Genomic DNA, 15,031 nt, shown 5'->3' with positions numbered 1-15,031 from the left:
AGATGTTAAAAAAAAAAAAAAAGCAATGGTGAATGACATCTCCAGCCTGATGAGTCATTTAGTCTCTTTCTTGCTCATTTTCCTTGTCAGTCTCTACCCAGGATACCATCTATATGAAATATTGTAAGATTCTCTGATGACAAGGAAATTAACTGATACAAAAACTGTAGTTTCGTTAAAAGTGTAACAGACCACAAAAGAGGGCTGGCATAAATACACAGAAGCAAGACACCTAAATGTCAGAGATTAAACTTTCAGTTAGCACGGAAACATTTTGATTTAACTGAAGTACTGAATATGTCAAAGTACCTATCCAGGGAGCAAGTGGCACCTCTGTTCTTAAAAGATCAAATACGGAGGAAGTAGAATCGCTCATCAAACTAAAACATACTTTTTTATTTTTATTTTTTTTATTTTTTTGCGGTACGCGGGCCTCTCACTGCTGTGGCCTCCCCCGTTGCGGAGCACAGGCTCCGGACGCGCAGGCCCAGCGGCCATGGCTCACGGGCCCAGCCGCTCCGCAGCATACGGGATCCTCCCAGACCGGGGCACGAACCCGTATCCCCTGCATCGGCAGGCGGACTCTCAACCACTGCGCCACCAGGGAGGCCCTAAAACATACTTTTTTAAAAATGGGTATGGTTCAAGGTGGGGAAATCTTTCTCTCAATCCCATCATCTCTGATAAATCATTTTAGAGAGTGGTAAAATGTTACATAAAGTTGTACTCCATCCTTTGGGCCATTTAAGTCTAAAACGGAAATAAGATTTATAATAGTAGCTATCATGTGCCGAGTGTTTACTCTGACTCAGGCACTGTGCACTTTATGTGAATTATCTTCTCTCACTCTTTCAACAACTGCATGAGGTATGTACCCCTTATTTCTGAGGATACTGAAGCTGAGTGGGGTTTGGTATCCAGGGTCCAACAGGTAATGACTCTCTAATTCAAACTTCTTTAGTATGTTAAGTAATTTTGCAACAGCAACTGAAGTGGTAGGTCTCCTGAAGCCTAAACTTGCTAAGGCTACTGCAAAAAAATTTTTGAGAACCTACCTGAGAAAATTATTTCAAAAGACAGAGAAAAAAACTTATAAGTATACAGGTTGTTTTGTTGTTGTCTTGTTCTTAATGATCACTAATTTAACAACAGATGTTACTCCCAAACCAAGGATGATATATCATTGCTTCATGCCCTGTCTCTGTATCTCAGCAGACCAAATAAGCAGAAAAATGGCTCTGGGAACAACAACCAATCCACATTCTCCCTGCCCCCTGGCGACAGGGCACTTACAGAAGCTGACTGTTGTTGTGCGGCTGCAGCAGCAAGCCTGGCCACATGATTTATGATTGGAGAAAAATTAGTTGGTCCATAGAGTTTTATCTGAGGAAGGCAGGCCCGATATGCCTCTATAATGCCTTGAATTCCTAGACAAAAAAAGCAGGATTAAAAATTCTCAAGCACAATTTAATTGTTTACTATTCACCATACTGGCTAATTTAATTTATATACCAATATACAGTGCTTTAAACAGTCAAAAGTTCTATATTCAGGAGTTCTCTAAGGTATATAGAATTACAAAACTCCATAGCTATGCTCTATCACAAAAAAACCCTATAAACTTTACTCTCCCCCACTAGAAGGCATTTGTTTTCACCTCAGCCAAATTATTCATTAGTGTAAAGTAGGGCTGTTATATTGCTTAATTTTGATATGTTTTGTGAATAAGACTCTGATGGAAAAAGAACCATACAAAAGATGCTGCAGCATACAACTGATGACAAGGTAAGAAAAAGTAACTGATAAAATGGAAAAACTTTTGCATATATGACCAGAAGTTCTACAGAAATATCATATAAGGTTAAGCATGGTATAGTAGACTATATTAATTGCAAATATTCACTTCCAGGTTAGTTATCACATTTTGCTGCAGAAACACTAAAGCATTTGTTTATGGGGTGCACCTTAGGCCTGCTGGGCATTATGTAATGGAAGACTGGACAGGCCCATTTGACTAGCTTTGTCCAGTGCATATGAATGGATATGACATCCATGTCTAAGCAGATGTTTTAAGAATCACGGCCTGTTTTTGCCAGCTCTCTTGCTTTTTCCCCCTCTGCCATGGGAACAGCATATCCCAGACAGCCTGAGACCCAGAATGAGTAGAAACAGAGCAGCGCAGCAGTCTAGCCAAGCATCAAGTGATTTGTAAAGTGAGCAAGAAATAAATTATTGTCATTACAAGTTACTGAGATTTAGAGACTGTTGATTACAATAGCACAACCTATCAAAAGTTGAATGGCATTCCTGATTAAAGCACTGCTGATGAATCTGCCCCTAGTACACAACAGAGTGTCTGGGATGTAGGTAAGAGACTAGAAATCCTAGAAATTCCCAACAGTGTTTTGCTAAGATTAACAAGAAAATCTTTAAAGACTTTTAATGTAAACCAAAACAGGTCTCTTGCTTAAAAAATGTCCAGCAGGACATAGATCAATAAGGAGGAAAAGCATATACTTGGTTTAAAAGCTTCACAAGACCAAGTCTCTCCACTTGCCAATAAACTCCTGTTAGGCACTTTGAGTTTAGGAATAAGTGGTTTTATGAACAACCTTTGAGAATGTAACTAATTTATACATAGAGTGATTTTACATGCATAAGGTGAGGCTGGAACTAGAGGTTAGTCAGTCCAGTAGTTACAAAAATAATCTTAACATAGGTCAGCAGCAGGATCTTACTGTAATGATATATGCTATAGAAAAATTTAACCCATAACCACAGCAATAGTAATATTTTCTTCCATTTCTATCATCTAGCTTGCTTTTCAATCTCAAGGTATACAAAACTGTTAATTAAATTTCTTCATAAACATCAATTGCCTTCTATTCCTCAACTAAAACTAAATTATGCTAAAATCTTTCTACTACATCAAGGGAACAAGTTAGACATGTTCTTTCTGGGCAACTAAGGTCGATGATTAATTAGGAAAACGGGATTAAACTTCCTTGTCTTAAAATAAGGCTGTATTTTTTTCTGTGTAGTATTTCCTCTAACATCAAATTGATTATTTTTTCCACACTAAACCAAAAGCAGAAAAGCTCTGCTTGGTGGCAGCCCAAAGATGGGCTCATGTTACTCAAAGAGTAAATGAACTTCTAAAATGAATTATCCCATGGTATGTCATCCATATTTACTTGCAATAAATAAAATCTAATTACAACAAATTCCAAAAATTGTTCCAATTTCATCATAAGCATGAAGCACATTTCTTGAAAAGAAAAATATTCCCAGTTTCATATGCCTAGGGATACAAAAGGTCACAACCAGCCACTGAAAGTGCATAAAACAACACTGAATTAGTACAAGAAAAGAGTTTCAGAAAAAAGGAGAAAATCCTAATACAAACTACTCCCAACAAAATGGTCATGCTCTTCTACTTTATGAATATTATTTAGGAAGGGAGGGAAAGAACACTCTCTCCTGTTTTATAATTGTTAAAAGGACCCTTTGCAGAAAATTAGCTTACTGTCTATAATTTTATGCCTCTGCCCCTACATCGTTTCCTCCTCCAAACTGTTCAGTCTTACATACTTTTGTGGGAGATTTGGCATTTTAGGTTGATTGCTCAATGTGGCAAAAAGGAAGAGGCACTGGAATATTTGAGGGATAAACAGAAAAGTGAAATGAAAGAAATGCCTGTCCCTGTTTTTCACACAAAGGAAAGCTACTCTTGGAGCTTAGTTCTGTGTTTCTTTAGCCCACCCCATCTCCTTACAGAACACTGTGTAACAAGTAATTTGATGCTAGATACTTTTTCTTCAAAGAGAGTTAACTGCTAATCTGAGAAAAGCATCTGTATACTGAATGACCTGTTTTCATTGAAGGTTTATTTTAAAATCAACTTATATGTGAAAATAATATGCATATTCTTATGGATCTACCCTCAAGATTGAGAATCTTTTGCTCTAGTAAAACTCTTAAGGTAGAAGAATTTAGCCTGCAATCTTCATCATCATCATAGTGATCTGCATTATTATCATTACCATACTAACCACCAACTTGGGGTAAAATTCTACTACTTTACATGACAGAAAATTCAATATGTCACAAAAAGAAACCTAGAGAGGAAATTTGAGTAGCTTTTTTCAGTTTAAAAATTCATGTTTATTTTAAACTTACCATTACAGTAGGGACTGGATGGATTAAAGTTTATTGGAAATTCATGAGAAACCTGTCAAAAGATGAAAGAAGGACTGATGAGGCTTGTTTTGCTTTGCTAGGAGGCAAAGCTTCGCAATGAGAGTTCCTCTTACCTGCCACTGAGGTGGGATCTGAGCTCCAAAACCAAAAGCTGGAAACATCTTATCACTGAAAAGAAAATTTGAAAAAAGCAAAAGGTCATTTTTATCTTTATTCAATATGAGCTTATTTTCTAAAAATTTGCAATCTTAGAAAAATATAAAAATAAAACAAAGATTAGAACCAATGTTAATATTTGGCAACTCTCATTCTAAATATTTTTCTGTGCATTGAAGGAGAAAAATGTCTCTCTATATATTAAAATGGACTTTATATTAATATTTTATAACATACTCTTTTTTACTTATACAGCTTATCATTTCACTAAATAAATATATAAATAAATCCATAAAGTTTTAAAAAGCACAAGTTTTTTCATTTGTTTACAAAAACACTCATCTGGCAGCAAAACCTGACCTCAACTGACATGAAGTTATTTATAGCCTTTATTTATGTCACTTAATATGAATATTCATACATTTGGCCACAGAAACATGGTACAAATGCCATATATTGTAAAACTCTCACATTTCTGCAGCAAAATGTATGAATATTTGGCCCAAGTATTTAGACATAATTATGGACCAGAATATATAACATCATGTGAATGACTGTTAAGTATTCCACTGTATGGATATTCTCCCCCAACTGATAGACACCTTATGTCTAGCCATTATAAAACATTGTAATGATTACACTAATTTTTCTACTAGGGATATTCTTTTTTATATTAATTCTTAATGGTTCTTTTTGCATTGAGGATAGAACCTATATCTTATATGTCACGATATTTTTCCCGGTTGATAGTCTGTCTTTAACTTTGTTTAAAATATCTTCCCTTTTTTAGTTATTAATATTAATAAATGTGAACACATAAAAATTCTTTCATGATTTTTGCCTTCTCTGTCTTGCTTAAAGGCTGTCCTCACTGCAAGATTATAAACAATTCACATATATTTTCTCCTAGAACTTCCAAGCTTTGTTTTTGATGTTAAACTTGAAATTCATCTGGAGTAGAATATGAAGCAGAAACTGCTACTCTACACCAGTATCCATTCTCTTCCTTTTTAATTATGGATTCCCTGGGCTACTGCCAACCACACTAGCTGTACTCTAGCTTCTCTGGGCTGGCAGTGGTTAGGTGGCTGGAGATGTGAGTAGAGTGATTTGTCAGCCACTTCTCAATCACACTCTTAAAAGGGAAAGCACATGCATTCTCAGTTCCTTGGTCCTCTTCCCACTGGCTAGAGAGGATGAGAATCATAGCAGCTGCCTCGGACCCAGGGTGGAAGCTATAAGCGGCAGAACTGCCCTGTCAGTCCTGAACTACTTACCTCTAGAGATGCAACATGAAAGAGACATAAACCTCTATTTTGTCAAAACCACTTTGTTTTGGGGTAGCCATTTCAGCAATTTTGTCTATAATCTATACAGAATAGTATCCTAACATACACAGGCATGAGTCAGGGATCCAAATCCAGTTCCTGTCCTGTTTGACAGCTGTTATAACCCCTTTCCCCCAAATGGCATCTCTATCATACACTAAATTCACATACACTTTTGGGTCTATTTCAAGACTGCTTAATTGTTTTTACTGGTCATGTACTAGTCCCATACTCAATTAATATATAATACTGTATATATGAAACTTATATAATGTTATAAACCGCTACAAAATTAAATTAAATTAAATTATATATATATATATAGCTTTAAAATAAGTTTTAGTACCTGCTAGAACAAATTCCTTCATTCTTTTTCCCTGAAAAACTTCTTGACTATTTTGATTCATTCTACCCTCTAGAAAATTTTAAGAATCATTTTGTCAGGGTTTCACTGCAATTCTGATTAAAACTGACTAATATAGGGAGAAATGTTATATTTTACATCATTGTGACATCTGCCTATCTAGAATCGTGGTATATCTTTCCATTTAAACAAGTTTCCTTCTTTGTCCCTCAGCACAATTCTGTAGTTTTTCCTCACTAAAGATCCTAGACCTTTTACTAATTTCATTCTCATTTTTTTTTGCATTATGAATTGTGATCTTTTAGCCACTATAATTTCTTCATTTGGTTTTTGCTGGTTAGTGAAAAATTGTTGATTTTTATTTTATGTTGTATCTGACCACCTTTTAAACTTTCACACTTTCTAATATTTTTCACTTGATTCTCTCAGGTTTGAATTCATTCCTCATAGGTTTGGTAGAATTTATGTATGAAGGTTGTCTTGGCCAGTGCCTTCGTGAGGAGAGGCTCTCTGACCAGCCACTCCATTCCTTCCATGGTTCCTGGTCTATGCAGGTTCTCTGCTTCTTTGAGTCAAATTTGGTAATTTATAGCTTTCTAAAAAAATCATCCTTTAACCTAGATTTTTTAATGAAATAGCATAAGCTTTTATAGAACATTAACATAATTTTTATTTTTTTCTGAATTTATGCTTATAATCTCTGTCTCATAACTAATATTCTACATGTTTTCTCTTTTCCTTGGGGAGGTCAGTGTTGCCAAAGGTTTGCCTAAGCTTTGCTGAACTTGGCAAAGAATCATCTCTTCATTTAATTTATTAATTTGGTGACTTTCCAAGTCATTATTTTGTGTGTTTGGAGGAAGCACAGCACAGCAGAGTTGTGAGAGCATGTCCCTGGAGCCAGACAGCTGAGGTTCAGTCCTGTCTCTGCCAGTTACCAGCTGAGTGACCCTGGACAAGTTACTTTATCACCTATGCCTCAGTTTTTTCACCTGTAAAATGAAGATGATAACAGCACCTATCTCACAACTAAGTATGAGGATTTGATGAATACCATATAGAAAGGATTTAAAATTTTCTCTGACACATAATAGCTAACATGTATATGGAATCTCCTACTATTGCTATATCTATATTTTTCTTCCTATTCTTTAATTTTATTCTGTTGAAAAGCTAGTTCATTTTATATTCAATTCTTGTTTAAAAATAAAACACATAAAGCCAGAAATTTTCCTCTATAAAGACAGGACCATGTACAGTCATCTCATTACCCTTTATTTCTAGATAGACTGTTATTACTCTTTGATTTCCTCTTTGATCTAAGAACTACTTAAGAGTTTTTTTAATTTCCATGTGGTAAACTTTTTTTAGTTAACCTTTTGTTTTACCTTCCAGGAACCAGTCTGAGAAAGTAACCCTGTAAATTTTCTACTTTTTATCTAAGTCCCATTACAACTGTGTTACTTTGAGATTTTTATTGTATTTCTAGCTATTTTCAATTGAAATATTTTGATAGTCTGTTACTAAACATGTCCATCGTTATATTTTCATTTTGGATTATATAACAAAGTGTCCTATAAAGCAATTTTTAAATTATATCTAATGAATTTTGTCTTAAATTCTATTAGGCTGATACTGAAACTGCTACCCCTGCTTTAGACTTGTTTGCATTTGCCTGAAAATTTCATCTCTTTAAATGTCATAACAAATTAATGAAAAGCTCCATCAAATATGTAAGGGCTTTTATCATAAAATAATAGGCAAAAACAAGTGAAAATTTTTACTGTGCTCTAATAGATTGAGAACAAAAAATTAATAATGTGGATTTTTTTCCTATTGTTTACTAAACCTTCAAGAGGACCTATTTAAATCCATTCAAAATCTATCCATTGAGAATCTATTCAAAATATTTTATAGCAATTATGTCAAGTTATCCTTCAACACTTGTTGAAAATCACCATTAAGAAAATAATTTGACAATGATTGCCAAGGAAATAGACATGTTAAGAAATAGCATCTATGAGTGTTTACAAAATGTGTCTCCTGGACTTCAGTTACACAGATAACTTATCCCAAATGAGTAAACCCCAAGGAAACCATATCAAAGAAACAAAAAGCCTTGCCAGCTTCAGTCAGCTGTTAAAGAAGCAAGCTATATATAATACATTATAACTAATCACAGCCAGAGATTAGAGGTCAAAGGTAAACACGAACTAAGACTGTCACAAAGGGAAAAATAGAAAAGATAAGACGAGAAATTTTAGGGAGAAGACTATTCCTCCCCAGTATCCTTATCCCATCAACTACATCAGAGAACCAGCAGACGATACAGAAACTGCCCTTTCTGGGAAGTTATGTGTTGGAGTCATACTCACGCATCATAATCTTGAATGACCAGTCCCACAGACCAGATTGCAGTCAAATATTCATTAACACCATTGGGGCTGATGTAATGAAGGGAGTCGGGAGACCTTGGATCACCATTGGAGCCAGTGAAGTCCACTCCCACCTGCCAAATAACAATTGCAGCCCTTACTGAGATGAAGCCAGGGACACCCTTGCTTGATGTCCAGGAAAACACAAACATTGAATTTTGAGACAGAAACATTCATCCCAGAGCCTGCTACTGCCATTTCCTAACAAATGCCTGAGCCTAGGGGTATTTCCAGAGACAAGTAAACAATTAAAGCCGCAGCATGAAGCAACCCGCAACCCCTATTTTTCTAGATGTCTTAAATCATGGATTATTACATCCATGGCTTTAGGCATAGGGCTTGTTTTTTTTATATGTCTGTTTGATTACTGCTTTTTATTATTTAAATTACTGCAGGATAATCACTGATTTGTACATATCTGCTTCCTTGCAGAAGAAAATATTTAACAAGGCCAAAAGCTTCAGGGTGAACAAACTCTCTGAGGAGACCATACTCAACAGATTGTATAAATTTCATCACAAAGTCAGTTTGGCAGTGAAAGAAAGAACACTGCAAAATGGAGGGAAAAAAATCACGTTACAGCCCTATTTTGAAAAATTCAGTATGTTACTCACAGTAAAATTCAGTTGACATCCTCCCATGATATAGTCAAGGAATGTACATTCCACTGTAATCTAAAAACAAATAGTAAACTTAAAATTAAAACTCTCCTACTACATAAGAAAAGCAAATAGCTCTCTGGCATATATTTTTAACCATCTATAAACTGAACAGCACATGATATAAACATATGGAAAACACCCTTGCATTTGAATTTAAGGCACCCTGCCCCTACATGTCATGAATCTGTAAGATTTTACTTCAAGATAGTTATAGCAATGTGAAGATTAGAATATTAATGGCCAAAGATGAAATACACACACTGTAAGTTTTAAGAAACTAGTAATGAGTCTAATATGTTGAGAGCTTTAATAAGTATAATAAGCAAGATTAAAAACAAAAACAAAAACTCCCACTTGTTTATAAGAAATCTCTTGGATTTTTTCCCCCTCATTCACAACATCTCATCTTGAAATAATGAGCAGGATAGATGCACTAAGTCAAGCCATTTCCACTAATGTGCTGGAAAAATGCCAATGGTGCCTTATATTTCCTAAGATAATGAAAAACTTTGATATTCTTTGTCCTTTGCTAAAAAGTTGTCAAACCTTGGAAGCAAAGTTACTTGGACGATTTCTCTACTATTTCCTATTCTCTTTTCCCTAAAGGTGTCCAGTTGCTCATGTAATTTCCAACTGTCCAAAGAGTTTGTTTAGAAGAACTCGAAATGTGATCTCATTACATTAGAAGTGGTCAAGAGAAACTTACCTCACACTGTTTCACACTGATAACACCTGAATTCTTGTAGCTTTTCTTCTTTTGTCTCTTTTTCTCATTTATGCATTCAAATTCAACCTGTAGGAAGACAAAAATGTTCATTATTACTAGTGATATAAGAAATGCCAATGTAAATTTAAATGAATGACTTCTTTCTCTTGGAATCAAACCACCTACTGATGTAGGTCTGTTACAAAACACAACTCTGAAACAACTGCATACTATGTCATATATATGAAATATTTATCAGTGATATTTCTGAAAAGCACTTCTAAAATTGTGTACCTTTTAAAATAGTTCCTAAGTATAAATTTTGCCTCTGTAGATCATTTCCTTACAAATGCTCTGAGTAATAACCTTTTTTATTTATAATAAAGGAAATAAAACATTACTTCTAGCTGTTACCCACACAAAGTACAAAAATACACTGCTTAGAAAAGAAAAAAAACAACCATCAGAAAACAGAAATATATGAAGCCCAACTCTAGGGTAAAATATGCAGCAAAGATCATCTCTTTCCACTGGGAATATATGTAGAAATCGATCTAGTATCTTACATCTTCTCAGTATAGTTTCTTCCTCCAAACAGATCATCTTCCTTTCCACCTCCTATCCACTTATCCCTCTGTAAGGCTTGGCTAAAGTCATCCTCCTCTATAACATCAACTCCTGTTCTAGTCTTCTCTGATCTCCATCTATCTCATTAAACTTCTACAACCACATAAAATTTAGTTACAGACTTGGTATTGCTGTCAATTATTTCATTTCATTAATTTTTTTCCATAGCTGGGGTATAATCACTTCCAAGTTATACCTTCAAATTCTCACTGCCTTGCCTAATAATAAGAGATACTCAATGAATACTGGATAAGTCACCTTTTCTGATTAACAGAAAGCAACTTATATACTTTGGACAGAGGCATTACTAATTTTCAAAGAATCAAACATTTAAAAATACTTTTGATACAATGATACAAAACAAAATGATGTTAAAAAAATTCCTTGATAGTTCAGGATCTTGCCAGAGTCTCAGCCTTTATCATACATATTAATTATTGAACATTAGAGATGCAGAAATGCCCTAAACAGAATTTTTATTGGTAAAAAGCTGTATTACTTCATCTCATTTATTCACATTTTTACAGTGTCTACCCAAGTGGCAGGCACTGTTCTAGGCGCTGAGAACACAGAGTTGATAAGACAAAGTCCTGCCTTTGAAGAACAAGAGTGGGTAAACCTTGTCACTACAGCAATATTAAAAGATTCATTCTGTCATGCGGGAGGGAAAGATCAAGTTAGCTGGACTTAGGAGAATTTTACATGCCCCATAAAGTATTATACAGTTAGCTGTTGGTTCATTATCTTCTAAAAACAGGTCACTGACTGGTTCTGGAAAATAACAACAAACTGAAACCAGTGAAACAACAATCCAGATCACTCGTCATATTTAGTTCTTTTAGGTAGCTTGCTTTATTTTAAATGTTCACATTTTCATTATTTTCCAATATTTCTGCCTTTAAAAATAAAAAAAAATCTTTAAATAGAATATTTACAGTTGAATTTTGCTGTTGTTTTAATTCAAACTGTTAACCTAATTCAATCTCTGCATTTAAACCATTAAGTGTGATTTGAAAGCCTTCCTTACTTCATACAAGCACTTCTGTTATTTCTAGTATCTGGGCTTTGTGACCAGGGTGTAGGGACAGGACTAGAGATCTCTATATGACCTACTGAAAATTCTAGTCCCACTATGTTTGTTCAAAACTCATTTCTCCTAATTATTTAAATCAAATAGTTAATAAGGTTTATTTATGCATTTAGTATTTAAGTTTTGATCTAAAACTATCAGTATCCTCTTTTGGGTCACCTCACCTACATGACTTCGTAAAAAAGACCTTCCCACCTGACCATAATCTCTTACCTTTTAAACCTCATGTTTAGATTTTCAGAAGCAAATGCTATATACAGGAGCATTATTCAGGTCTCTAAGCAGGTAATAAACATTTCATATTATTCTAAGTAAGCTATAAAGAGAATTAACAACTTATTTCATTCAAACTAGAAAGGTAAGTAAGAGGGAAACAACACTCTGGAATAGTTTTTAGGCACTTTGCCTTACAGACAGAAAAGTTTCAAGAAGCAATCTTAGAAATATGTGGGGATGATAACTAATAAACTGAACGTAGTTAAGGCAGACAAATGATCTTTTTTGGGTTTTTTTTTTTTTTTTTTTTTTTTTGCTGTACGCGGGCCTCTCACTGTTGTGGCCTCTCCCGTTGCAGAGCACAGGCTCCGGACGTGCAGGCTCAGCGGCCATGGCCCACGGGCCCAGCCGCTCCACGGCATGTGGGACCCTCCCGGAGCGGGGCACAAACCCGCGTCCCCTGCATCGGCAGGCGGACTCTCAACCACTGCGCCACCAGGGAAGCCCCCGACAAATGATCTTAACAAATAGTACCATTAAATGGCAGCTTAATATTACATAATCTGAAATAGCGTAACTATGCTTTTATCCTTCCCTTGGGTGAGGACAAGTCACAGGAAAGCCACAGGCAGAATGTAAAAGCCAATTTTTAAAATGTCCAAAAGGAGAATAAATGAACCCAATTCAAGTCCAGGTATTTGTCTAGTGTAGATATTAATTACTGTGACCAATGAAATGTCAAGATCTTTAAAACAAAGGATTCCCAATCAAACCATATAAATTGTCTGAAGACAAAGGAAACCAAACCTCGAAACATAAATGAAAACTCATCCCAAGTAAGAATTTTGGATCATCCAAGTACTAAACAAATAAAATCCACAGACTTCAGAGCATTACATAATATAGAGTAAAAGCATGGAAAACTATTTTGTATGCCAAGAGGAAAAAATGAATAAATACAGGGCCAAACTATAAGGTATATGCAAATGACAAGGATGTAACTTACAGGTGAATTTCTGGAGGCTTCTTTCAGTTTTGTCATGGTGGTTTGAAATGTTCCAATGAGATCATGGGACCCATCATTGTCATAATCATAACACTCTACCTAGAAGTAAGTATAATAAAAATATATAAAAATCAATATAATTTTGTTAAAAAGTATTGGCTGCAATAAATGGGACTTACCAAGAAGTGTACTTTTAATTAAAATTAGGGAAAATGTTTAACATATAGTCCTACTTGGAGAAGTAGGAACTAACTTCCTAGAGGAACAATACTGAAACACTTTCAAACACTCACTATTCTTGGAATGGGGTTCTAGGACACATCACAGGCAGATGAAAAACACAAATACTGTTCAAATTCCACATTAAGCAGTTTCCAGCTCCTGTACATGCCCTTTACAAGTGCTGATAAAATAAAAATGGAATTAGACCTTCTTTCTCATCTGCTTTTTACCTTGTTATCATTTACAATGGCTAAAAGCCACTATCTATCTGGAGGAAGAAAGGAAGTCAGTATCCTAGGCAGCTAAAAATTGTATAATTAAATTCTAGATGATTAGTAACTACAGAAAACATATTTCATTAGTTGCAATTTGGTGAGGTTAGGCTTCTATTAGGAGTTAGATATGATGAAGTCAGATTTGCATCATTCTGAGGATCACAACTCTCACAATGAAAAGGAAAATTCCAGGAAAACAGTTTTTTATACACTGAGGAAGTATCTATACTGGGTCATAATTATTTTATTTCCATGTAAGACAGGAATCTTGGCTACGGCTCTCATTAAAGGCTCGCTCTTTCTTGAAGCAGACAGAAGAGAGCTGAGGGTATTTGATTTCCATATAGTTTTGCACCAGGTTGACAGATGTAGCCAAAGAGTAAATATTCACAAGAATACCTGAATATTCATTGCAATGAGAAAATAAGGTGGTGTGAACTCTTAGCAAACAGAGGTGTTCACTGTGATCATAAATAACTGATATGGTGTTTTGTTTTTTGTTTTTTTTTGCAGTACGCGGGCCTCTCACTGTTGTGGCCTCTCCCGTTGCAGAGCACAGGCTCCGGACACGCAGGCTCAGCGGCCATGGCTCACGGGTCCAGCCACTCCGCGGCATGTGGGATCTTCCCGGACCGGGGCACGAACCTGTGTCCCCTGCGTCGGCAGGCGGACTCTCAACCACTGCGTCACCAGGGAAGCCCCAATGTTTTTATAGTGCTTTGTAATTTCAAACATTTCTTTCTGCAAACATTTATTACATGCATTGCACACAATATCTACTGAGGCTTGTCAGGTAGGAGAAGAATTAAATAGTCTTAGAAGATGACATATCTTGTGTGGTAACCAACAAAGTAAATCTGTGTCAAGGAAACTTTTGAATCCTTCTAGAGCCTATGATTTAAAATAAAAGCCTGTACCTGAGAAGCAATTTGCACCTTACCCTATGCCAATCTTCCGTCCTGCTATAATCCTTTACAAAGTTATATTAATCACCAAGCTAAAATGCTCAGGATTTATATATATTCACCTAGCAAAGTGATTTATTTTCTTCTCAGTTCTCTAAGAGGTGAATTGAGTGCTTATCATAATAGGAAGCCTTTCACCCCTTATATTTTCATTATTATTCAGGAAGACTAAAAATCAAACAATCAATAAATAAAACAAACAAGGTCCAGAATTGCAATTTTGAGCAACAGTAAGGGTTTTTATTTGTTCCCAGAACTTCAGTCACTGACCAATTCTGACCTGCTAACTCTTGCCCTACATATCCGATACTCAATTTTTAAACCAAAAGCCCTTTATCTGACAGAAAAGAAAATTAATGACCTTAATAATTTTTTCTAGGGGAACTAAAATTAAGATAAAGTCAAAACAATCTTAATATTTTAATAATTTCATTTTTAAGAGTTTTTTTTATTATAGAAAACAGAATGTTACATTTTAGACTTGACTCGGGAAACTCCAATTTATACCTAAGACAACAAGATCAAGCTCTGATAAGGCCAAGATTTTATTTAAACAAAGCTTATGCAGGAGCTAAAACTGTTCATGTTTAGACTGTCCGAAACTTCAGGGAGTGTAAAAACATTTTTAAAATGTAATTCCCAATAACTCACTACAATAAATATATAAGAAAAGTTCACTGTTGCCTCACTAAAGGCAAATGTTTGATGCTAAAGGAAAATGTGACATTTATAATGCTGGCATATGTTCAGATACAGCTTGAGGTAAATGATGTAATGAT

General features: G+C 35.2%; 1 protein-coding gene across 1 annotated transcript in view; it reads right to left on the bottom strand.

Annotated features, from left to right (window-relative positions):
* Positions 1 to 15,031, bottom strand: part of CPNE3 (copine 3) — a 52,438-nt gene that overhangs the window by 7,483 nt on the left and 29,924 nt on the right. Inside the window, exons 9-15 of the mRNA XM_060116528.1 lie at positions 12,791 to 12,889; positions 9,852 to 9,938; positions 9,098 to 9,157; positions 8,424 to 8,557; positions 4,314 to 4,368; positions 4,180 to 4,231; positions 1,294 to 1,427 (exon numbers count right to left, since the gene is read on the bottom strand). Of these exons, the coding sequence (XP_059972511.1) occupies positions 1,294 to 1,427; positions 4,180 to 4,231; positions 4,314 to 4,368; positions 8,424 to 8,557; positions 9,098 to 9,157; positions 9,852 to 9,938; positions 12,791 to 12,889 (621 nt within the window). The remainder of the gene's footprint in view (positions 1 to 1,293; positions 1,428 to 4,179; positions 4,232 to 4,313; positions 4,369 to 8,423; positions 8,558 to 9,097; positions 9,158 to 9,851; positions 9,939 to 12,790; positions 12,890 to 15,031) is intronic.

The sequence above is a fragment of the Mesoplodon densirostris genome, chromosome 13 (assembly GCF_025265405.1).
Source record: "Mesoplodon densirostris isolate mMesDen1 chromosome 13, mMesDen1 primary haplotype, whole genome shotgun sequence".
Classification (NCBI taxonomy): domain Eukaryota; kingdom Metazoa; phylum Chordata; class Mammalia; order Artiodactyla; family Ziphiidae; genus Mesoplodon; species Mesoplodon densirostris.
This window is presented reverse-complemented; position numbering and strand designations above follow the sequence as displayed.